This window comes from Hemicordylus capensis, chromosome 3 (assembly GCF_027244095.1).
Source record: "Hemicordylus capensis ecotype Gifberg chromosome 3, rHemCap1.1.pri, whole genome shotgun sequence".
In the NCBI taxonomy this organism is placed as follows: Eukaryota; Metazoa; Chordata; class Lepidosauria; order Squamata; family Cordylidae; genus Hemicordylus; species Hemicordylus capensis.
In genome coordinates, this window is record NC_069659.1 from 44,440,781 (window position 1) to 44,467,297 (window position 26,517).

The 26,517-nt window shown below is 44.5% G+C and overlaps 1 protein-coding gene and 1 long non-coding RNA gene across 6 annotated transcripts in view; one reads left to right on the plus strand and one right to left on the minus strand.

Moving 5' to 3' along the window:
• The window catches only part of SMAD9 (SMAD family member 9), a 56,518-nt gene extending 30,241 nt beyond the window's left edge, over positions 1–26,277 (minus strand). For 4 of the 5 annotated variants that reach the window (XM_053311095.1, XM_053311093.1, XM_053311090.1 and 1 more), the window contains exons 1-2: positions 26,073–26,277; positions 52–651 (exon numbers count right to left, since the gene is read on the minus strand). In XM_053311095.1, the coding sequence (XP_053167070.1) occupies positions 52–463 (412 nt within the window). In that variant the 5' untranslated portion in view covers positions 464–651; positions 26,073–26,277. The remainder of the gene's footprint in view (positions 1–51; positions 652–26,072) is intronic. The other variant, XM_053311091.1, reaches the window with a different exon arrangement.
• Positions 17,901–25,101, plus strand: LOC128351507 (uncharacterized). Its single transcript, XR_008319811.1, has 2 exons — positions 17,901–18,034; positions 24,306–25,101. It is a non-coding gene; the product is annotated as an uncharacterized LOC128351507 (long non-coding RNA).
• Positions 26,278–26,517: the final 240 nt, after the last annotated feature.

Sequence of the window (26,517 nt, forward strand, 5' to 3'; positions counted from 1 at the left end):
ACACAGTGCAGCACTGACATCCTCCATCAGAATTATTTATAGATTACTTACCTGGAGTTTCCACACGCCGGTAATGGTAAGGATTAATGCACACTTCCTTCTGCTTTGAGCCAAATGGGAACTCACAACATTCCAGGGGTTTTAGTTCATGGTGAGATTGTAAATCAGGCCAACGCCACACTCTGCAGTAAATGACGTGTGGCAGACCTTTGCGATGAGACACCTGCAATCTCCCATCCAAGGAGCGTGGAATCGTAACACACTTGCTGGGCTGCCCAGGACAGCTCAGCGCCCTCTCCAGTTCCTCCATGGCACCCTTCTTTTTCTTCAGCTTCTTTACCAAGGAATCAACCGCCTTTTCTGCCCACTTCTCCTCTTCATCTCCTTGCTTCCAGCCCAGCAGCCTCTTCACAGCTGGGCTGGTGAAGGAGAACAAAGAACTGATAGGGGTACTGGAGTGCATATGAATCAGAGATTATATGTATGGCTGCAAAGGGAGGCCTTGGAATGTCTCTTTCTTGCTTTTCTTTCTAACAAGGCCTGGATGGTGGTACTGGCAAAGGAGCTGCCGTTGAAGTCAGGCTCTTCCGCACATGTTCTGGGTGTCACTGGAAATATTTCATCTCAAGTGCCTTCAAATTCCAAATGATTCTGCAACAAAATAAGTACCCGGTCAGACTCAATACAGAAATAATCTTATTCAACTTGAAATTGGGTCCTATTTGGCCTTCCCCCTACCCTTTGCTAATTTCAGTGAGGGGGGGGGAATCTTGATACTTGTCTTCCAAGTCAGTTGCTAGTCAATACTGTGACCAGACTTTCATGTACTAGCAAAGTTCAACAGGAACAAGATTGCAGACACTGAAAAACACATATTGTTCATTATACATAGATAGTGTGAAAGAAAAAAACACACCAGCACAGCTCTCTTGGAGGAGGAGCATGGGGAGAGTCAGATTTCTTATCTAGAGAACTACACAATGGTTAATATACTTATCTGGGTTTCTTGATAGGTTAATGTAACTTCATAGACATGCAATCACCAGCTCTTAACTAACATTTCCATGTGAGTACTGTTCTGAGGCATTTTCCCCTCCCAGTTTCAAGAAGGTTTTAAATAAGCATATTTAACTCTTTCTATCAGATTAAATGTTATATCTGACATCAGCATGACTCTGCTGTTGCCAGGGAGAGAGAAGTCTAAGATATAGGCCTTAATACAAATAAATAAGTGACCTAAAAGTAGTATCCAGGATATTTAATGGGACTCCAGAGCAGTATTGTATGGTTTGCATTTTCCTAATCTTGGGGGTGGGGGGTAGATTCCTTTTTAAAAAGGAAAAATCTCAAGATGACCTATAATATAAACAAAGTTAAGTGCCTCTCAAAAATGTCAGCCTTGGCACGACATTGCATTTTTCAAAGCTCTTACCCTGACGGAGGATATCTGATACCAAAAGCCAGCATTAGAGAGCCAGTGTGCTACACTACTGGCCTGTATGAAAGCATTTTAGGACAAATCCTCCCTCTGCTACCAAGTTCCATGGGATAGTTTGGCAAGTCACTATTACTCAGCCTAACCTTATTTCACAGAGCTGTTGAGAGGATAAAATATGGGGATTCCCCATATGGAGTGCCTTCAGCTCTTTGGAGGAAGGGTGCGATTCAACTGTGATAAATAATAGGCTGGTTGACAAGATCCTAATTCAGGGCTGCTCAACTTCGCCCCTCCTGCAGATGTTGGCATACAACTTCCATAATCCCTGACTATTGGCCACTGTGGATTATGGGAGTTGGGGATTATGGGAGTTGTAGTCCAAAAACAGCTGGGGGGGGCAAGGTTGAGCAGGACTGTGATAATTAGATTGGGGTAGGAGGGCTTTTCATCCTACCTTAGCAAAGACCTGGCTAGAGGTGCTGAGTAGGACATAACCCTCTGACCCAACTCCTGCAGATGATCGATTCCCTCATCTCCTACCTTGCTTCCCGCCACCCATCCCCCGCCGCACACAATCACAAAACAGGAGTGTGCACAGCTCCCAAACCAATCTAAGGTAAAATGTTTGTCCTACTCTATTCATAATCATGTGAACGAGCCAAATGTGTAAACATTTTGTGGTGCAGCCACAATCACTGGAAGATTCTAGTACTGTAGTCTCTAAATATGGATTAAAATGTGGTATTCCGCAATCTAGCCCCAGTGTCCCTGTAGATTCAATACTCTATTTTGAAGCTGTCATTTTGGCTTGGGTGATGTAAATACTGGGATATTTAGCAGTGAACTGCAGGACTGGAAGGTACCTGAAGGACAAGGGCAATCTCTGGCACTAAGACAGGATCCTCCACTTCCAAAGCCTTTTTTTTTTAAGCAGTCCTCATCACCCAGAGTACAATGTGTCACAATTAGTCAGCAAGAATGAGCAAGGTACAGCAAGTGTATAACAACACTGGTGGGAAATAAATGGCAGTAATGAGAAATTAAAAGTCATTAAGATAGTCTAAGCAATAATTATTGCTGACATGTTTCCAGAGATTATTTTCTCATGCAGATGATGCAAGGCCCTGGAAGGGCAGACAGTTTTGCCTTGCTGCTCCTTTGAACTTAATGGGAGTTACATGACACTATGGTTTGTAGGAACAGAGTTCAGCCTTGGCACACAGAGAACACATTGCAAAACAATGAGGTCCAAAAGACAGGCCAAGTAATATGTTAAGGGAACGAAAGATCATTCCATGCTTACAGAGAATGGATGCAAGTCTACCACTTCAATACAGACCCACACACATGATGTAAGGCAAGGTGACACAGGATTCTCTTTTATGTTTCCAAAAGAATAGGAGAAGCAGTTTTTTTCAGGATGCATAATGCATGGAAAGAACAAACAACTTTTGGGAGGGCTCTGATAAAGGCAGAAAACAACTGAAAAGTGGCTAGTTCTAGCTACTCAAAGGAAAATCCCAGCATGCTATGGGCTAGGTAGGGCTGAGTGAAAATCCAGAGAATCTGAGACTTATTTGGTTTTGGCCTACATCAGTCCCCTTAGGCTCAAAGCAAAATGTTGTTTGGTTGGAGCTGAAGTGGGACTGAAGCAAAACAAAGCAAACTCAAATCCTTCCCCCTCCCACACCTAAAACTACTTACAAAGCTCATACAAGCCACTTTTCTCTCTCTTTGCTCCTGTTTGCGAGAGCAGGCAACTGTCTTCTGTTAGTGGTGTGTACAAAACCGGCTGGCCCGGTTCGGTTCGAGTCCAAACTGGACCTGAACTGGACCAGGCCATTTCAGTCCTGCATCCCCCAAAACCCACTTGATTCAATTCAGGGGGGTTCATGAACATTTTTTAAATTACCCCCTCTGAGGGGCGCTACTGTGGCTGTTGGGGGGGGGGTCTCTGGAGGCTCTCCCCTTCCCCTGCTCACCTCCATGTACAGCCCCCATTGCCACACATGACCCGGCCACGTAGAGGTCCATTGGGCATGTGTGGCGGCCTCCAAAATGGCCGTCGTGGAGGATAGGCCCGGAATGGGCTGAAGACCACCCAAAAAGGGCGATAGGGTCTGTAAATGGAGGCTGGCAGGGGGAGGGGAAGCCTCTGGAGACCCCCACCCCATGGTAATACCTCCCAGAGGAGGTAAGTTAATTTTACAATCTTTTTGGCCTAGAACCCCCAGAACAGGTCAGGGGGGTTGGTTCAATATCGAACAGAACCAGGTAGGTGGGTGGGTGGGTGGCGGTTTGGTCCAATATTGAAAAAAATTGAATTACTTACTTTACTATGCAAGTAAATAATTTACGTTTTAATATTTATGTGTATTTTAAAAAAAATTTAGGGCCCCTTTATAACATATGCTACAGGCCCTGCACTGGCTTAATCCGGCCCTGCCCCTGGAGCAGGGCTAAAGCAAAAAAGTGACCCTTTCGAAGCGCCAAGGTGGTCCTTGAAGCAAAGCAGGGTTGCTCCCTACTTATGGACTGTGTTATTTATTTATTAGCTGTTTAGCAGAAGAATATGTTCAGGAAATGATCTTGAGAGAAACAGCATGAAAATCACAAACCACTAGAAGAATGTTAATTAAGAAATGTGTGAATTACTACTACAAAAATATATGTGGACAATGATGTCTTATACTAAAAATGCCCTTAGACAATATAAAACAAATGTTGCAGACATGCCATTTTGTGGAACACAGCTCACAGGAGGCTTGGTAGCTGCTGATGGTTCATGAAGATAATGATCAGTTTACCCCAAGTATGAGGAACGCAAGTCACACCTGCATAACAGGCATGAGGTGTGAAGCCTGTGCTCTGCCAAGAGATGTGTGTGCCAAGGGATCTTAAAGAGCCATCAGAAGTGGGGGTGCTGGGGGTGGTTAAGAGCTCTAGTAAAAGAAGGCTTGAGGTCTGTCTCAGTGGTACTTTCTTCTATTTTAGAACTGCAGATGCATCAGAGATTAGCCTTCTCATCTGTTTGCCTGCTCAACCTGTATATTTACAAATTATTATATTATTATTAATAATAATAACAACTGTAGTCGAGAAGAAAGAAAAACAAGTCAAAATAATCGACATAGCAATACCAGGGGATAGCAGAATAGAAGAAAAAGAAATAGAAAAAATAACAAGATACAAAGATCTACAAATTGAAATGGAAAGGCTGTGGCAGAAGAAGACCAAAAGAATCCCAGTAGTAATTGGCACCCTAGGTGCAATTCCCAAACACCTTGAAGAGCACCTCAACACCATAAGGGCCACAGAAATCACCATCAGCCAATTATAAAAAGCATCTTTACGGGGAACAGCCTATATTCTGCGACGATATCTATAATAATAACAGCAACAATATTGATAGTAAAATTCAGCCATCCCAGGTCCTTGGGAAGAACTCGATGTCTGGATAAAACAAACCAGTCAATAACACCTGTCTGACGGTGTAAACAAAAATAATAATAAAAACAAACCAGTCAATAACACCTGTCTGACTGTGTAAACAAGAAATAATAATAATGGAAAAGAAAAATACTCCCCCAAACAAATGGACAGAGCTCTGGTGGTGCTCTCTTCTCTGAAAGAAAACAACCTTATAAGCTGTCTTCCAGCCTTCTGAAGGCACAACTAAGTATTACACCTTGACAAATGGATTGGAGGAAACATGTGTAGAGAAGAATTGGTGGGGAGGAGGAGTGTACCCCCTCCTATGCCCACTGACTCTCCCCTGCAAATGTGCAATTTCTGGCTGTTTCACACGCAGCTGGGCTTTTATACTGGGAAAGCCATTGGCAGGGGAGAATTGGTGGGTGCAGGAAACATTAAGCACCCCCTTCCACCCATGGATTATCCTCCTGCAAATGAGGAATTACTCTGCCTCGTGAGGAAAATAAGGAGTTATGAACCCCATGTTTTCCTTGTAATGTGCAGTTCCTGCTCTGCAAGTGGAAAACAGAACACACAATAAAAATGTGTGACAGAATCATGTGGGATGCACTGGGAATGCTGTGGTGTGCGAAAACAGTCTGGAAGGCAACAAGTAGAGAAGGCTGATGAGTGCATTGCCAATGAATGTGAAGTTTTGTGCAGGGGACAAGAGTATTTTTTAATCTTTGGTTTTTACAGCACAGGGTGTTCTCTTCTTTAATGTGGTTGAGCTAACGGGCATTTTACTGGGCTAATAAGAGTTTTCATTCTGTTTATATAGCAGGACCAGCGACAGGATAGAAAAAGGCTGCTGGATGAGGTCATCGGTCTCAATGTCACCGAAAGTGCCAAATCAATCCACAGGCTCAAGAGAGAACTGTCTAGACAGATGTCGCATTGAACTCTTATATACAGCTAGACAGTGAAAAGACTCTATGGCACTGCTATTGCTAGAGTCCAAAGGATGGCAGTTTAGATCATCAAAAGAATGGGAAGAGAATAACATCTGCAAAAATACCATTATCACTATAAAAGTGGCAGTTCATACATACTTTTATCACAAGCCTTAACTGTACAGTATTTCTATCAATTAACAGAGTTTACAGTCTATAAGGCCTGCTTTCTAATCCTAGTGCAAGACTGCCTGGTGTAAGAGTGTCCCAATACAAGAAATATTTGTTTTTCCCAGAAATGTATCCAACAGTTCCAACTGAGTGCACAAACCCACTGAGCAAAGCTCAAAGCTGTCATGAGGACAGGACAGAGAAAGGCAATCCTCGTAGCCAGCTCACAATTACTCAGAAACCATGGTACACTAATATCATGTCTGGATTTATTATCCCTATTCCAGGTGATTATTGGTGGCGGGGGGACCCTCAAAGCACTCTGCATATTTGATTGCTATATTGCCTTCTCAGTGTCTTCCATGCTTAAACAGGGCAGGTCTAATTTCTCTTCTTCTTCATTAAAGTGTAAAGTGTAAAAAGGTTTACCATTGCCTCCTCCCGCACAGTATGAGATGATGCCTTTCAGCATCTTCCTATATCGCTGCTGCCAAATATAGTAGCAGTGGGGATTTGAACCAGCAGCCTTCTGCTTGTTAGTCAAGCATTTCCCCACCGCGCCACTTAAGGTGGTTTTTCACTGCTCTCCTCTAAATCCTTAGTCCAGTTTGTCAACTCATTTCAAAATGTGATGCTTCATATTCCAGCAAAAAACTAATTAGTACTGAGAAGGCAGAAGCAATTACTTATTTTGAATGTGAAGTTTTTGTTAAAGTATCATTTGCAATTTTATCTCCCATAATTATTTCACGTTTAAGGAATGACCCTGTGTGTGCCAGATTCTTCTTATGCCCATGCCTCATCACTGCCCTTCCTGCTCACTGCTTCAGTTCATGAAGCATGCTTGTATAGTTACTGTAATCCCTAGTTTTAAAACTGCAGTCTCTCCTGGTTTTGTGCCTCCTTGCTAATTTTGATATGGATTCTGTGGACTAGTTTTCACAATCATTTCAATGACAGTTAAACAAAAATCCAAGATCCTGGTGGCACACACAGTCCTGCAGAGCGTTTCACGAGAACATGGAATTTTTTTTCCTGATTTCAGGTTCTAACTGATGAGGCTGGTAATCTAAGATTTGAACTTGGTCTGTTGATCCTAGGTGAATGTAAGTAGAGCATTTTTAAAATCTGAGATCAGGGAAAAAAAACACGGGTTCCCATGACATCTCTGCAGCAGGGCACGCACCACTGGGATCTCAGATTTCAGACATTGAAAGGATCATGAGAACCAGCCTTATTCTATCACATAATTATTCTATCACATTATATATATCAGCCTTATTCTATCACATTAGCTATATTAATCTTCTAGGTTATGTTAGCTTGCTTTCACAGAACTCAGTTGAAAAGGCGTGTTTTCTGGTTAAGATCTACTATGCTGGCTTTAATCTCACTGAAAAAGTGAGATTGCACTATTGGTAGCCCTCTAGTGCAAGTCAGTAGTCCTCTCAACAATAAACAATCTGTGGGAACTATGCCACCAGCAGTATAAAATATTTTATCTAAATGTTTAAAACATTTATCTAAGGACAACATGGCACCATAAATAACACAAGTGAGTAGACTAGGTTCTAAAACATCAATGAAAGAAGAGGTGAAACCCATAATGATTCTGAGGGCTGTTCACACATTTAACACTATGTCTGGTAACTCTTAAATCCAAGCTTGGCAAGATGTGTACACTCCCAGTTACCAAGAGAGCCTGTTGGGGGCTCCCAGGAGCACTCCCATACCTCTCCATTTTGGTTTAGATGAGCTAACTCATAGGGCATGTCACTTGAGAGTAGCCTGGGATGGTAGCAATCAGGTCGAGTTTTAATTTCGGGACTGCAGAAGAATCTCCTTGTGCTCACCAACTTGATTACTTTCAGGTGAGGAATGCCAGAGCAGACGTGATTGAATCAGTGCTATTCTTTTCAAGCAGCAGCCAAGTATTCTCCCTATGTTGACACAGTGGATCAGGTCAAGATATCGCCTCCTCAGAAAGGAGTGATAAGAAGGTAGCAGGACATCTCCTTAGCTAACAAGCATGTTAATGGTTGACTCAGGGCACGGGAAGCTAGCTTGTTTACATTTTAATCACACCCATGTATTCTAAAAGGACAAAAGATAAATCCTGATGCCCCCATTGCATTTTGCTCTACTTTAGGTCTTTTAGACCTTTTCAGCCTTTGTAATGAAAGAAAGCACACCTAGCAAAATGAAAAGGACAATGCTTTGTCCTGTCCTTTATCCCTATTGCCCACCTTTTCAAGGTGTGATCAGCATAATGCCTTCAGGCAAGATTTTTCCTATAAGTGACCAAGACACTATCGTGTGTCCCTATCCAAGATTCACCAGGTTTTTCTTCCTCAGATCCACCAGCTGCTTTTCACTACATCTTAGCATTGGTGCCTTCATCTTGCCTTGCTTGACTCTCGCTCCTGTCCCACTTGTCGCTTTCAGACTGGCCATTTTCCCTAATCCAGTCTGTGCAGCACTCTTGGCTGTGAGATTCTGGTCTTTTTTGGATTTCTCCTGGCTCCTGGACCTCCTGATCCTGCCTTTCTGCCTCCCTCAAAGAGAAATCTATCAGTAACGACTGAGCTACAAGGGTTTAACAGCAGCCCACCAGAAGGATCAAACCCCTGCTCTCAAACCTCTCACTCCTTCTCCTCTTACTCCTTCTAAAATCCAAAGCCTGTTTCTCTCACCAGCCTTGAGTGAATTTAATTCGGAAACTCAGGCCAAATTGCCTGAGCTGTAACGTAGTCCTGTTAATCTCTTAAACTTGCTAGTTTTAGTAGTTAAATATTGTTACCTATTAACCATTATTTTCTCTTCCTGTACCCCTAAAATCCCTCAAATAAACCTTATTATATTTTTGAACTTTAACCTCTCTGTTCAGTTCTTCCCATGACTGAAGCTTTGCACAAATTTATTCTGGAGGTGGACTGCTCCTTTCAAGTTTGCTAATTCCATCACCCAACCCCACCCTCACACACAAGCCTAAAGCACAGCCAGGAATATTGGCCATTTCCCCAGGAGCAGTTCCATCAACATGTTCTGTGGGAAACAAACCCCTCCTACCCAACCCCGGGTTGGCAGCATGCCAACCAACGTTTAACTGGGATCAATCAATGGGAGTCAGATCTAAGATTAACAACACTGGTTAAACGTCCAGTTGGTGCACTGCCAATGTGGGACTGGGAGTTAGGAATGTAGGAAGCTGCCATATACTGAGTCAGACCATAGCTCCATCTAGCTCAGTCTACACAGACTGGCATTAGCTTCTCCAAGGCTGCAGGCAGAAATCTCTCTCAGCCCTATCTTGGAGATGCCAGGGAGGGAACTTGGAACCTTCTGCTCTTCACAGAGCAGCTCCACCCCCCTAAGGGGAATATCTCACAGTGCTCACACATCAAGTCTCCTATTCAGATGCAACCAGGGCAGACCCTGCTTAGCTAAGGGGACAAGTCATGTTTAGGGGTGTGCACAGTCCGGAATTCCCCCGGTCCGGCACGGGGGAGGGACTGTTACTTTAAGCGGGGGGGTAGTACTTTACCCCTCCCCCCGCCACTCTTCCCCCTCCGGCACTGGTCCTTTGAAAAATCTTCTTGGGGCGGCAGAGTTCCTCCCTGCCGCCCCTGCCCCTGTCATTCTTCCTTAAGGGTTAAAGAGAGTAGAGCTAGCGGTGCGCATGCTCCCTTCGCAGAGCGTGCTCTCGTCTTTGTCGCTGGCCGCATACGTCACGCGTGACGTCACACGTGACGTATGTGGCACGCGCGCGCCAGCGACAAAAACAAGCACATGTGCCGCGAAGGGAGCATGCACGCCGCTAGCTCTACTCTCTTTAACCCTTAAGGAACAACGGTGGGGGCAGGGGAAGCAGGGAGGAACTCTGCCGCCCCAAGAAGATTTTTCAAAGGACCAGCGCCGGAGGGGGAAGAGTGGCGGGGGGGGGGGTAAGTACTACCACCACCCCGCTTAAAGTAACAGTCCCCCGCCATCCGAACCTCTGGACCGCCGAACTTCCGAACCAGTCCGGAGGGCTTTTCCATTGCGCCGGACCAAAACCATGCACACTACTAGTCATGTTTGCTAACACAAGATCAGCTCTCCTCCAGATAGAAGGTCTATGAATTAACATTAATTAGAAGACCAGATTTCTTCTAATGTGGGAAGAGTTTTTGCTTCCAACATGACACACTCCGTGGGAGTGCATGTGGCTTGGAGATCTGAGATTTAACAGTTACTGGACATCATGTGAACCAGCCCTGAAACTGTGATTCTAAAATAGGATTATCTCATCTTTTCTTCCCCTTGGAAGGTGAAACTTTTGTTTCCTTTTGAGGTTTTTAAGTAAGTGACAGACACTGGGTTTCCCAAGCAACGAAGGGCAGGATATGCCAAGATTGGTGGATTTGGTCAATACAACCAATCTCAGCATATCAGAACCTATGAAGGAAGTAGAGGCTTGCATGGGGTTGGCGAGGATCAGACATTCCTGGGATATTGACAACTTTGGGTGCATCATTATGTCTGAACTCGCTCTATATATCCTGGACCATATCTTCACCCCAAAACCCGTACAACAATGGTCTTTTATTTAACATGGATATAACATGGACCAGTTTAGGGATCTTGGGGTCGTGGTGGACAGCTCATTGAAAGTGTCGACTCAATGTGCGGGAGCTGTGAAAAAGGCCAATTCCATGCCAGGGATCATTAGGAAGGGGATTGAAAATTAAATGGCTAATATTATAATGCCCTTATACAAAACTATGGTGTGGCCACACCTGGAATACTGCGTACAATTCTGGTCACCACATCTAAAAAAGGACATTGTTGAACTGGAAAAGATGCAGAAGAGGGCAACCAAGATGATCAGGGGCCTAGAGCACCTTTCTTATGAGGCAAGACTACAACACCTGGGGCTTTTTAGTTTAGAAAGAAGATGACTGCGGGGAGACATGATAGAGGTCCATAAAATCATGCATCGTGTGGAGAAAGTGGATAGAGAAAAATTCTTCTCCCTTTCCCATAACACTAGAACCAGGGGTCATCCCATGAAATTGATTGCTGGGAAATCTTGGACCAACAAATTTATTTATTTATTTATTTATTATTAAAACTTTTATACCGCCCTTCCAAAAGGCTCAGGGCGGTTTACATTAAAAATGGAAGTACTTTTTCACACAACGCATAATCCACTTGTGGAATTCTCTGCCACGAGATGTTGTGACAGCCAACAACCTGGATGGCTTTAAGAGGGATTTGGATAACTTCATGGAGGAGAGGTCTATCAACGGATACTAGTCGGAGGGCTGTGGGCCACCTCCAGCCTCAAAGGCAGGATGCCTCAGAGTACCAGTTGCAGGGGAATAACAGCAGGAGAGAGGGCATGCCCTCAACTCCTGCCTGTGGCTTCCAGCAGTATCTGGTGGGCCACTGTGTGAAACAGGATGCTGGACTAGATGGGCCTTGGGCCTGATACAGCAGGGCTGTTCTTATGTTCTTATGGATCCAGCACCCTGCTGACAAAAGCAGATGGGTATATATGCTAACAATCACCACTATGACAAGTGGCTGATGTCTTACTCTCTTCAAGTAGCAACATAATTTCCAGATGCTGCAGAAAAACCACAGTTCTACAGAATCAAAGGATTCTGCAGAACTCCACAGTATCCCTTATTTGCCTTATTTCCTTCTCTGAGGCATAATATATATTTTAGGCCACAACCCAAAGAGCTTCTTTAAAGGGAGCCCAAGGGATTGTGTTTGCCTAGCAGGTCTTTATTCATTTAAACAGCAGCCTTCCATATTGTATTACAATCTGCTTTCAAAACTCCCTTGAGTTTCATTATTCTGCCTTGCAAAGAAGTAGAGAGAGAACTGCTGTTGTGTAGAAATAAACTCAGAGGCCTTACTAATCTTATCGTTCTCTGGATTGTGGCCTTAAGATGCAATCCTGCAGCCTGTTATATAATGTGCCCCTGGAACCTGGGAGTAGCCACAAGCTACTTTAAAAAAAATGCTTGTGGCAATTATGCAATGTGAGTCCACGGTGGAACTGAACTATACTGTAGCATTTCTACCTTGGCAGTTAGAGTGGGGCTTCCACACCACATACCACAGAACTAGGGCCAAATTTTCCAAAGCAAATGGAACTATTGAAAAATGATTCCTTCTGCCCACAATATATGGCAGATGTCATTGGTAGACAGAGGAAAAGCTTACAAAATCTTTTCCCCTCAACCAGGACTGCATTGCATCAGACCAGATGTATCTTCACTTTACTGCAATCTTAATCTCACACTAGGTGGGCAACACAGAAAAATGCATAGCTTCTTCCACATGTTTTTGTCGGCAGCTTCTGCTGTCTGGGTGGCAATGAGGTCACTGTGCCTCATTGGCACAGTGGCAGGACATTGCGGGGATGGACGGAACAGGTCTTAAAGTAGCGAACATAAATTGTCCCAAATGCTAAGCATGGTTTTCCTTTGTTTGTATTTGGATGGGTGACTATGTGTGAGCACTGTCTGCTCTAAGATATTCTCCTTGGGGGAGGGGGCTCTAATTTAGTGGGAGAGCATCTGCTTGCACATAGAAGGTCTCAGGTTTAATCAACCTTGGAGAGTTGCTGCCAGTCAAACATAGACAATGTTGAGCAAAATGGATCAATGGTCTGACTCAGTATAATTCCTATGTTTTGTTCCATACATTTGTAAGGTAGTGTAATAATCACTTTCATTGACAAGGTCCATCCATGAAGCTTCTAGTGCTAATCTGTCACCTAAGATCAAAACCAGCCACTGCCTTCAGGCTGTTCCCACAAGCTTACAAACAAAGTTCAAGTCAAGGAAATAAGCAAAATAAAAGGCAAGGTGAATAGATGTGTATGTGTATTGAATATAACAACAAAGGAGGAGAGTCAACAAAGCAAGTCTGAAAGGATATTCTTTGCGACAAAGAATATGCAAACTTTTGAGTTTTGTCACTGAGCCCTTTCTCACAGCCAGTGAGAAAGGGCTACACAGTTTGCAAGGCCAAAAAGCCCAAAAGCACTTATCTTCCTGCAGACTATTTTTCCTCCATCCCTGGGCAGGTGGATTGCCTGCCCAGATGAGCACCAGCTGCTGCTGGCAGCTCCGAAGGTCGGGGTGCCGGGACACATTGCCCCACTTCCCGGAGCTCCAATAATGCACCGCGCAAGTGTGTGGTGCATTATGGGGATCCCTCTTCCGCCCCCCCCCCCCTAGTCTGCCAGCCAAGGCTGCTTGCAGCCATGGCTGACATAGGATCAAGGGAATGGGGTTAGGAGAGCACTCACTCTCCGTTAGCCTGGTTTTGCATGTGCTAATGGATTAATCAACAAAACTAGCAGGAATTGTTTCTCATAAATTTGACACAAATGCAAAGTGCTCTCTCATATTATTGGCACTTCTAATATCACTATTAGAATCTGTTATTTGTGGACTACATTTTGGATTTGTCTGGATATTTTTAATACATAGGATATATTCTATGGCATCTTTCTTGCTGCGCTGGTAAGACTGACTGACTGACACCACTAAAAACATAAGAGGCTATTCCCACGATCAGCTGAAATTGGGCTAGGGGAGCCTAATCCGATTTTGGCTGATTGTGGGAGCCACCGGGCGAGCCCAGTTGCCTCCCGGCGGTTAACCCACCAAACAACCCCTCCCCTTGCGAGCGCTCCGCAAACCCGGTTTTTAAAATTGTGAGTAGCCCCACAGAGGGGAGGCGAAAAGCTGCCTTTCGGCTCCAGGGGTCTCTCCAGTATGCCCTGCATGCTTGCGCCGTAGCTACTCAGGAGTAGACCCCCGGAGGAGAGGCGAGTATGCCCTGCGCACTTGCGCAGGGCATACTGGAGCTTCCAGGGGCCATGAGGTCCCCAATCCTCCCAGCCCCCACCGGCTCTGTCACGGAGCTGGCAGTTATGTGGGCGGCTGCTGAGGCCGCCAAGAGCACACTGGCTGGTCGTCTGCAAGGAGAGTGGGCTTAGCCCGCTCTCCTTGCAAACCCCATAGAGACTCTCCGTGATTGTGAGAAGAGCCTCAGAGTCTTCAACTGGGGAACAATTAAGAAATAGCAGGACAGTCAGAAAAATAGCAGGTCAGAAAATATATGAAAAAGATATTATTGTTCAACATTTAGCCTGTTCCCAACTTTTGTCATAAAAGAAACAATAGCATAGTTTCTCGTGAAACAGTATGCGAGAAAGTAAACTGCTGCCTACTGAAACTCATGCCAAAATAGGCTGGGCACGAATGATGGAAACAACGTAGTCCTTACCACTAAAGAGGCATAAACAGAGATTCAGCGGCATTAGCTTGATACCATGTACTAGGCATTCAGGTGGGCCTGCTATGGAGAAAAGAACCTTCTAGTTCCTATTCTAATTTTATTTATCTATCTATTTATCATATTTATATATACATCTGCAGGTGGTGTGCACACTTCCTAATTGTTGCATGACACTGAGGCTCTTCACACAATCAGTATGAAGAGCTGGGAGGCAAGTGCTCTCTTAAGCCCGTGTTTGTAATTGTCTGCCAGCCCCAGCTGCTTGCAGCCAGGGCTGGTAGAGTGCAAGGCTCCCGTCTGGCTTTGGGGAGATCCCCATAATGCACTGCACACTCATGCAATGCATTATGGGGGTTCTGGGACAACACCTCCCAGCACCCTGATCTCCATGTTGCCTAAGGAGGCAGCTGCACATCTGGGTGCGCGATCTCCACACCCAGACTCTCAACAAGGATTGTCTGTGGGGAGGTAAGCTTTTTAAGGCTTCCTCCCCATGGACCCTGTAGCCCTTTCTCACCAATCATGAGAAAAGGGCTCAGAGTGTGTCATCCAAATGATAACCCAACTGATTAATCAGTTCACAGCTCAAGTATTTCAGGAACTCATTAATGCCCCATAGTTGTGACTTTGTGCTATTTCCCCAAGACAGAAAGTGGGCAGCTTCATGTTTTTCAGCTATGATGATTTGCCTTTTGACAACTGCCCAGAGCTATTGGATTGGGTGGTGTAGAAATGTAATGAATGAATGAATGGAAGCAAGAAACACAAACAATAGGCCATGCCTTCCACTGAAAATGCAGACACTCCTCTCCAGTGCAGTCTGGGCACTTACTGATGTATCAGTTATTGTCCTGCAGTCAAGTGAGTGCTCATAGGAAGCGAAAGAAGATAATTATTTGTCACACTCAAGTCACAAACCATGGCACTGCAAGCAGCCAGGGTTGGCAGATGATTTTAAAAATGGGTTTAAGAAAGAACTTGCTCCCTTAACCTCGTTTAAGGGGCTGGCCTCTTAGTGGGCTTCGCCACTGCGCTGCTGCCAGGAGCTGCACAGCTCCTGGCAGTTCTTATGATCAGTCTTATGATCAGGGCTTGGCTTTCCTAGCCAGATTAGACTGATTGTAAGCACAGCCTCTCTGTCTTAATAGCAGTTGTGCATGGAAGAACCCATGTGGACTGGGCCCAAAACACTCCTGAGGCACCTTTATGACTAACTACATTACTCATAATGACGTGCTCTTTTCTGGGCCTCATGCATCAAAACCACGAAACAGACGAAGGAAAGCATATATAAGCCGGAAGAAAGGGCAAGCTAGTAATGTGAAATCAAAGATAACAAAAAGCAAATAACACATCCTGATAGCTGGGGTGTGAAATATCATACACAATCCAGTCATGACCTGCACTTCCTGGAACATCAAAACATGAATACAAGCAACTGTTTTAATATCAAAGGGAAGAACAAATAGTTTTTGGAATGAAAGTATCATCCATAATCATTTAATCCATTAGGTACAGTGAGACAGTGAGGCTACTCACACGTGCTGCAAAACTGGGCTATGGGAGAACGAGCGCTCTCCTAACCCCAATTCCTTGATAGTGTGTCAGCCGTGGTTGTAAGCAGCCTTGGCTGGCAGACTTGGGGAGCGTGTGGTGCATTATTCGGGGAGTGTGCGGTGCAGACTTGAGGAGTGCGCGGCTGGGAGACTCGTGCGGTGCATTATTGGAGCTCCAGGCGGTGTGGTGGCACATTCCAGCACCCTGACCCTTGGAGCTGCCGGCAGCAGCCGGTGCTCATCTGGGCGGGTGATCTGCCCACCCAGGGATAGCAGAACAATCATCTACAGGGAAGTAAGTGATTTCAGGCTTCCTCCTCGCAAACCAGGTAGCCCTTTCTCACTGGTCATGAGAAAGGGCTTAGTGATGGGATAAAACACAGGTAGAAAGAGAGAGGCATATTTCACTCTTTCAAAAATCTGCATCTCCAGACAGACAGTAGAATAAACCTGGCACAACCTCCTGCTTGAGCTTGAAAATATCTCTTCTCTTCTCACTGTCCCTTTTTCTTGAATATCCAGCCTGTTCTACGAGATCTACAAAACTCAAAAGTTTGCATATTCTTTGTTGCAAAGAATATCCTTTCAGACTTGCTTTGTTGACTCTCCTCTTTTGTTGTTATATTCAAGTGCCTCCTTATGACACATCTATTCACCTTGGCTTTTATTTTGCTTATTTCCTTGACTTGAACTTTTGTTTGTAAGCCTGTGGGAACAGCCTGAAGACAGTGGCTCGTTGTGATCTTAGGTGACAAGACAGACCGATCTTTGCTGCTATTCATTCTTCTTTTTTTAAAAAAACAACAACCTCAGATATGTGGTCAAGCTGTACAAAAGCACACAATCTCCAAACAGCTAAAAAATCTGTAAAAGCAAAAGTGTTTTGCCCTAAATTACATGAGTTGTAATGCCCAAATAACTTAAAAACCCCTAAAACTGCACATGTTCACAAAATGGCGTGCCCACTAATGGCATGTAAACCAAGAAAAAGAGGACCTGTGTGTCACTCTTTGTCAAATACTGCTCCATAAACTATCCCCAACAGATGCCTGTGATACTTGCACATCTACAAAAATGAAAGATGCATTATGCAGATGTGTAATGCTTCCACAAGCACAAGATTATGCAATCCAACTGCTCAGACAATATGGAAGTATCATAACACAAATGCAATAAGCAGACTGTGCACACAACAAATGGAAACAAATGTGCATGTATTTAGTAAATTAAAAATATCACCTGGAGAGGTCTTCATAAAACTGAGTAGAGATAGCTCTAGAATTAAAGTGTAATGGAATTGCCACTAGTCTGGTCCTAGGCATTACCACTTAGAAGTGTGTATGACTTTGTTCCAAGTAAGTGCGCATATGATTGTAGTCCCAGTGCTCTGGGTAACTGCTTACAAAAAGACACAGCCTTTGCATGAAACAATTGAAAAATAAAACTTTATATTATAGAGATGTAAAATTGCTACGTCAGCACTCGAGGACCTTTCCAAGGCTTCACGTAAACAGCCATTACTGACTATATAATACCAGTGGTATATCACCACTGTTAAGATAACCAGACATAGCGGTGGCGGGGGGGAGGAATCAAGGCAATCCCACCTACCCACCCCATTCTGATGGACTTGAACAGGAGCCCTATGTACAAGTCCTGTTAAAATAAATGAAGGAAATGAAGCAACAGCCCTTAGACTCTTCCTTCTATCAATAATACAACTACTGTAATATATAGAACTGCATGCCAATGATCAAAAATGCTGAGAGAGAGAGAGAAAACAACTTGGTGGTGCTTGCAATAGCCTTCAAAAACAGGGTGTGGTCTAGACATGCAACTTAATTTGGTGACAGAATGGACAGCAATGCTCCAGACTACATGGGCAGCTGAGTAAAAACTTTCTCCCTGATATGGTGGTTTTCTGTTTGCACTGCACTGAGTTTAGCCTGAGTAGAAAAGTGGTCCCTGCCCTGGAGCCTTAAGAGGTACCACCTGTTCTACCACCTCATCACACTACTTCATTTCTGTAGCACACCTGATCCTAGTCTGTTGGAGGTTGTAACTTTTACCCCCAGATTAATTAGCAGAGCACTAAAGAAGCTACCCACTCCAGTTACAGAGTAGAATGCAGAGTTTAGTTTTTGCAGCTACTCAGAGAAGACACATGGAGATTCTTGTGGAACTAAATAAAGGTAAAGTGTGCCATCAAGTTGATTTCATCTCCTGTTACCCAGTGGCACAGAGCCCTGTGGTTTTCTTTGGTAGTTAACAGGAGAGATTTACCATTGTCTTCTCAGTATGAAATGATGCCTTTCAGCATCTTCCTATATCGTTGCTGCCAGATATAGTACAAGCGGGGATTCAAACCAGTAACCTTCTGCTTGTTAGTCAAACATTTCCCCGCTGTGCCACTTACGGTAATACTAAGTATTTATTGGAGAAGTACCCTTTGGATAGGAAAGATCTAATCCTAATCTATAGAACTACATAATGAATAGGTAGAGGGAGAGAGAGATGTTTCCATCTGCTCTCTAAGAGGAAAGGAAGGGATTCTGGCGCTGCACAGGAAATGTCGGAAGAGTCATATCAGGGGTCATAGAGTAGAAACCCTTATCTCTACTCCCAAAGCCCATAATGGTCATTAGGATAGTTGGTGCAAAAGGTTGTTGCACCGGAACTCCAACATATTCCAGCTCATTTGTGAGGTGCAAGTCAAAACTGATTGCCCTTTTCCCCCAGTCAGTGGTTCCTCTTCCTGGGTGAATGTTGTTCAACCTGTTCTAGATGGGGTTAAATGCTTAAAATCTGGTAAACACCGAGAAATCCAGGGGAGATGGCAGCCTTAACTCTGAATAATGTTCCTCATTATGTCAGTCGTGATCTCTTTCTTGCTGTATTCTCTACAAAGTAAGAGATGAGGGGTTATTGGCATTTTTGTTTTAAATTTACTAACAGATCTTATCCCCTGTGGGATGCTGTGGCTAATGTCAGATTATTTGAGAACAATCTGTGCTGGATGAAGTGGTGGTGGGTTTACTGCACAGGATTTTAATTTTATTTTCCACTCACATTTTTAAAAAGGACCTTTCAATTATTCTGCCCTTCCCTAACACAATTTTTAAGGGATTGTTTAACTGCTCCCTCATTATTTGGATGCAAGTCCCATTGACTTTAAAGGAGTTTACTTCCTTCTAATTGTACACATAGAATTACAGGTTCAGTTATCAAAATACTGCTGAAAAAGGAAAGTGTACTCCAACCCAGCACCCTTTCTCACAGTGCTGAGCTGTATGCTTCCAGAAAGCTCCAAAGCAGTACAGCAAGGAAGTCCCATAAACCATTCCTACCCAGTGCCAACAAACTATTATTGTGACATAGACTGCCCTTGAACATGGAGGCTCTACATGGGAGCCAAACCACCTCGGAATATGGAGGCTTCATTTCTTTAAGTATAGTTCAAGAGCAGTCTGCACCAAAATCATGGTGTCTTAGTGCTGGGTGGGAACGGTTATTAGGATTTCCTTAAGATTCCCTTTGGAATCTCCTAGCATGAGATCCTTGGTCCCAATACTATACATTTTTACTCAGAAGCCCCATAGAAATAAACAGGGTTCCCCCCTCAGAAGGGTTCTCCCCTTCTGTGCTTTGCTGAGGGGATGGGAAGACAGAAGGGGGAGGAACCCACATACTTGCCTAGGATTTCTGCTGGTGCTGATTCCTATGTGTGTTTACTCAGAAGTAAGCTCCAGTGGAATCAATTGACATTTTCTAGTAATTTATTCCAAGCTTTGCTGAGGGGCTTTGCTTCCTCGCTTTGGTGGCGGTAAGAGAAAGGGAGCAGAGGGAGAAAACAAATGCCCATGAAAGGAAAAGGAGGTGGAGGAGTGCCAGAGTGCTCCCAGACTGTCCTTATCAGGCACCTATGTTCAGAACCCAGAAGTCACTCGCTAGAAATTGCCAAGACTTGCCCCTCCCAACTTTGACTTCAGAATTCTCAGTGGGCAGACTCAGTTATAATCTTAGCTAACTTTCCCTTAGGTATTTTCCCTGTTATTAAAGGGGTTTCGAACAATTATTACTCAAAAACCACTAGATTGATGTTTTTTAAACCAGCAAAAGGCACCAGTCCAGTATGGACCTGAGTTTTGGGGCAACACCTAAAAAGACATGAAACATTAACATATACATTATCCATGGTGAAAAAAAGTTTGCTAACGCTTTGAACCCTCTTTTTAGAAGTTAAAACCTATACTAAAACCAAAATGCTGTATAACAGTCATTTTGCAATGGCTTTACACCAAATTTGGAGGAGTGTTGTCTCTTGTCCCCTAGGTGATGTGTGCAACATTTCATGGGGATTGGATGAGTAATCTTGGTTTTATAAGCAATAAAATGTTTAGGGCTTATATTGGCAGAATGTTGAAAACACTCAACTATACTGGCACAACTGTGCCAGTAGAATGACTAATCACATCACTAATGCAAGACTTGTAAAGTCTCTATACAATTCATTCACTCCTCACCTCTTTCCAGGAAGCTCAGGGTAGAATGGGGACTCAGCTCAGTGATAGAGCATCTGCTTTGCAGGCAGAAGCTCCCAGATTCCTTCCCTGGGATCTCCAGGTAGTGCTGGAAAAGCTGTTGCCAGTCATTGTAGACAATACTGAGCTAAATGGTCTGACTTGGTAGAAGGTAGCATCTGATGTACTTTGATGGGTTTGTTCTGATGTTACCCTTCACAACAACCCTGTGAGGTAAGTTAGGCTGAGAAAATAAGTGACTGGCCCAAGGTCACCCGATGAACTTCATGGCCTAACCAGGAATCTGAATCTGGGTCACCACAGTCCAAGTCTAGCATCTAACCACTATGACACATTGGCGTGGTTGAGTTGAATCATCAGCACAATCCCATTCATTTGCTGTCTCCCTTGCAGCTAAAACATCACAGAATCCAATTAACTATGGCAAAGTGCTCACCACCCAAATTGGGTCCAGTTCAGATATCACAACAAACCACAGTTTGCTATGACAAGTACAGACAGATATGAGCCTCAGGCTTGTGTACTGTCCCCTCCTTTGTGCACGAGAGGAAGAGGCCAGAAGCTTCTGTTTGCAATTTATATCAAATGTCTGAATATGGGAAACTGTGGTTTGTTCATAGGAACATATTGTATTAATAACAATATCAATAACTTTGTTAGCTGCCCTATAACAAATTGTTCTCTGGGCAGCTTACAACACAACATTAAAACTTAAGATAAAAACACACATTAAATCGTAAGAGACAAAAGGGGGGGGGAGAACATGTAAAATACAATACAAAAATAACTTTTAAAACTTCTTTAAAAAAATCAGTTCCAATCAAAATAGATTTTTTTAAATTAAAATTTTAAAGTCCTGAGTGAACAAAAATGGCTTTACCTGGCATCAAAAAACCACAAAGAGCCGGGTCTCACAATCCGTGAGACCCGGTTTCTTCGGGTGAGCGGGGAGGGAGCCCTGGGCGGCCGGATCAGCTGCCCACATGATTGCCAGCTCCGAGACGGAGGGGGCTTGGGAGCTCGGGGGCCGCGTGGCCCCCCAAAGCCCTAGTATGCCCTGCGTGAGTGCGCAGGGCATACTGGGGAGACCCCCAGAGTAGGGAGGCAGCTTTTTGCCTCCCCTTGGGGATCTACTCATGAGTAGGCATGGCACGAAGCCACGCCGCAGCTACTCACAATTTTGAAAAACAGGTTTGTGGAGTGCTCGCTCTGCAAACCTGATTGGGGAGCAGGGGTTCTTGAGCAGGTTACCCACTCTAGAACCACCGGGCTCGTAGCCGAGCCCGGTAGTTCTGACGATCTGCAAAAATCGGGCTAAGCTCTCCTAGCCCGATTTTTGCAGATCATCAGAATAGCCCCGAGGTGTTGAAGCCAGGCAAACCTCACTGGAAAGCTATTCCATAAACAGGGTGCAACCACTGAAAAGGCCCTCTATCTACTAAGCCACTTAACCTTATACTGAGTTAAGACCATTGCCCAGCTACAAGTGGCTCCTCGTCTGCGGGGAGAGCGGGCTAAGCCACAGAACCCCATCAGGTGATTTGCACTGAAGCTATTCCCACGATCAACAGAAAGCGGGCTAAGGGAGCTTAGCCCACTTTAGAACATAACATAAGAACATCCATGCTGGATCAGGCCCAAGACCCATCTAGTCCAGCATCCTATTTCACACAGTGGCCCACCAGATGCTGCTGGGAAGCCCACAGGCAGGAGTTGAGGGCATGCCCCCTCTCCTACTGTTACTTCCCTGCAACTGGTACTCAGAGGCATCCTGCCTTTGAGGCTGGAGGTGGCCTCCACTTTCTGTGGAGCATGGGAACCACAGAGCTTGTGTGCTCCCAAGGCGGCTAGCCCACCTAGAACACCCTCTGCTTAAATGAATTTAACAGAGCAAGCGCTCCATTAACCTCATTTCTTAGCTTGTGTGCCACCACGGCACACGGAGACACATGAGTGGACTCCCGGCCGGGAGGCTGCAAGCAGCCTTCCAGGCTCAGGGATCTCTCCAAAATGCCCTGTGACCCCTGACCCCCCACGGCTCCGTGATGGAGCCGGCAGCCATGTTGGCCAGGGTTCTTAACCTTGGGCCCCCAGATGTTGTTGGACTACAACTCCCATCATCCTCAGCCACAAAGGCCATGTCTGGGGTGATGGGAGATGCAGTCCAACAACATCTGGGGGCCCAAGGTTAAGAAAGCCTGGTGTAGGCGGCTGATCCGGATGCCCAGCTACAAGTGGCTCCTCGTCTGCGGGGAGAGCGGGCTAAGCCACAGAACCCCATCAGGTGATTTGCACGTGTTGTGTGAAGCACCTCACTGACTGGCAGCAGCTCCCAAATGTTTCAGGTTGGAGTCTCTCCTAGCCCTACCTGGAGATGCCAGGGACTGAACCTGGGACCTTCTGAATGCAAAGCAGATGTTCTACCACTGAGCTAAGGCCTCATCCCCAATCAATGAAGAAACCAGGGTATCAATTTTCTTCTGAAAAACCAGGTTTCTTTTGCTGCTTTAAGTAAAGTTTTAATGTTGTATTTGTAGTGTATTTTATTATTAGAGTGCTGGACTAGGACTGGGGACACCCAAGTTCAAATTCCCATTCAGCCATGATACTAGCTGGGTGACTCTGGGCCAGTCACTTCTCTCTCAGTCTAACCTACTTCGTAGAGTTGTTGTGAGGAGAAACTTAAGTATGTAGTACACCTCTCTGGGCTCCTTGGAGGAAGAGAGGGATAGAAAACGTTTTAAAAACACCCCAAAAAACCAACCAATACAATAACAAAACCATATAAATAGTTTATATATAATTATTATTTGTGTGGTTTTGTTATTGTATTGTTAGCCAATACAATAGCCTTCTTGGGCTGCATTTGTGTGAAAGGCAGGATAGAAATTCAGTTCATGTGCCTCCTGGCCTTCTTGTTCCTATTACAAAAACCATAGATTGCCATGACATCGGAACCAGGCCTTAATCATGATCCTCAAGTTCACCATGTTTTCCCCAAAACTTTCAGTGCCCAATAAGCTGTCCCAACTCATGGCCTAAATCCATCCAATACTGTGCAATTTAGCAAAGTTGTTGCACATTAGCAAAGCTTTTAAAAATTGATTTCTAGAATTACAAATATACAATAGGACAGAATAGGTCATAGCAATATAATCAGATTCCACGGTTGATTATTCAGTAAGTCCGAAGCTTTATTAAAATTAACATGAGCTGTGCAAGAGCACAAATCTTCATCTGAGCAACAAGCAGACAATAATTAAGACACTAAAACCCATTAATATTTGCAAATACCTTTAATCTATTCTTCAACATTCAGAAAATATACCATTTTGGTATACAGTTGGCTAGCCATCTAATGGCACAGAAGTGAAATAGCTTGCCTAGGAAGTAATTTGCCTAGGGAGCAAGAGGTTACTGGTTCAAATCCCCGCTGGTATCGCACAGCAGCCACATAAGAAGATGCTGAAAGGCATCATCTTATACTGCATGGGAGATGGCAATGGTAAACCCCACTGTATTCTACCAAAGAAAACCACATGGCTCTGTGGTTGCCAGGAGTTGATATCGACTCAATGGTACAACTGTACTTTAATACAGTTGGCTAAAGCATCTTCATTTTATAAGGGAAATGCAGAACTATTTAACAATAACAGCACAGATTGACAGTGCCCAAGATAATTATCAAATCAGAGAGAAGAGCATGGTATGGGTGAATTAGAGTGATGAAGTTTATTTGAATGACTATTGTTCTACCCACTGCTCTGGGATGTTTTACTCTTAAAAAGACTTGTACTGCACTATCTTTAGACTACAATGTAGAAGATAATATGGTTTTATTCCTAAAGTATCTGCCTTTTTAAAGCATGTATTTATTTGTTTCTTGGCTACAATAATGTTACATTTTTTCTCTTATCTGCAGTGTCCTTCCAGGACCGCCACAAACTTGACAGCATTCCAAGAACCTGTATATCATTTCCTATGTCTGTGGGCTATGAGAAAATTCATTCATTCAGAGTGTTACTGGCTGGATTATACAGTATTCTTCATTAGTCTTTAACAGTCAAGTGGAAATTGTTTCCACTATTTCACTATGAAACAATGTTTTTGACATCATTTCCATTAGGAATCAGTACAGAAATGCAGAATACATATTATTTATTTCCATCCACCTAGAGTTCAGCAATATGAATCAAGTTGGAAACTTTCAGAAAACTAAAATACCTACTATTTCTCTGCTATCCAATTACTAACTTATTTCAGAATTAAATAAATGATGAGTTTCCTTCATCTGTGGCTGCCAAGATTTTTTAATTCAATGGCTTACTCTATGTAGGACTCTGGCTTGGAAATAGCTTTGAAATGACAATATATTATGCTTAAGTTCTGGACCAAGATCTTCATTACCATTCTGTTTAGGTGGTTGCAAGTTCCAGAGGTTAGCTGTGATACAAGAAGTTCAGAACAGAATCTTGTGGCACCTTTCCGGTTATTGTTCTATGTTACCATAAATCTGCTTGACTTTGGGGTGCCACAAGCCTTTTTTTGTTTGTGTTCACATGGCACAATGCTAATATATCTATATATCGATATCTATATCAAAATGAAAATGACCTTATTTTATTATAGGAAATAATCAGTTGCTCAATAAAACATTCTAAGAAAGGAAAGGTTTTTCAAAATGAGCCAAGCTCTACTCTACCTGTTGGTTTTTTAATTCGGAGATCAGACAACGAAATTAAAATAGAGCATTCGTGAGGGCTCGACAGCCTAACTAGCTATAAAAACGTTTCGCCTTGCGCCCCTCCCGAACACAATACTGGCGTCAGTTTGTCTCCTGTATCTATTCTTCCCCCCGCCCCCCTTCTCTACCCTCCCTTTTTCAAGAATCTGGCTTTGCAAGGAAAGAACACCAAAGGAAAAACAGAAATGATTTCAGAGCAGAGGAAACTGTCCTTAGCCAATTCTTATGTCTTGGTCAATCTCCCAAACTTCTAAAGCAATGCCCACCACCAAAGGTAGTAGCAGGTTAATAGAGAAAATGTCACCCCACGGTCAGTTATGCTGTTTGTTTTGGTTGATGCATGTCTCCAATTCTTAAGGAAACAATTACGGTAGCTTTGGCGATCCCCTTGAGGAGTTCTTGGTTACCTCTGGAAATGACACAGTCCAATTCCAGGCAGGTTTAGTGAAACGCCGTCCCCTCCCACTCTGTTCAATAGGGTCTACTCCCAAGTAAGTGCGCCCAGGATTGAAGGCTGAATGTCAGGGGACAGCCGCAGCGTAGCGGAAGCATCGCCCAGTACCAACACCACACACGCGCGCAATCATCACACCCTATGCTGTATTCCGGAGGATCTGGTTTGGGGGGATGAAAACACCCGGGCATGCTAATTGCCAAGAGGAAACCGGCGGCTGCCAAAGTTCCCTCGCGGGGCTGGTTCAAGGCTTAGCACCTTCCGCCGAAGGTTAGGCACGACGCAGCTGACGCCTGCAAGGCAACGCACACGTTTGCAAAAAACACCTAACTTGAAGGCTCTGCAGACAGCACGCGTCGGAGTGCTCAGTCCAGTTCCGTCCAGACGTAGAACAGCCGAAGCATTTATTATTATTATTTTTTAATGAGGGTGGAACTGCGAACTCAGCCAAGTCAAATGTCTGGGGCGGGGGAGCCCAAAAAGCCTCTTACCTACTTGTGTGGGGCAAATGTCTCTCCTTCCTCCCCTGTCCGCCGCCGCCGGGTGTCCTGTTGTCTCCCTGCTGCCGCCCCAACTTCGCTAGAGCGAGTTGCTCACTCTTTTCTTTTCTTTTTTAAACGCACAGGGACGCGGCTGCAGTAACCCGTCGGCAGCAGGGGCCAGAGAGCAGCAGCAACAGCAGCAATAGCAACGGCAGCCCCAGCCGGCGTCAGTCAGGCGGGAGCCTCAGAGCTTGTATTAGTGCGCCGACCTGGAACGCGGCCAGGAATCCCTTCTGACTGACTGACTGACTGACGGAGTCTGGCTCGCCCGGGAGCGCGCGCGCGCTCTAACCTCCACCCTTCGCCAAGGAGGCGAAGGCGAGAGAGGGGATGGAGGCCGCCGCCGCGGGCAGGCTGTGGGGCACCCGTTGGGATGGGGGACGGGGGCGCTACC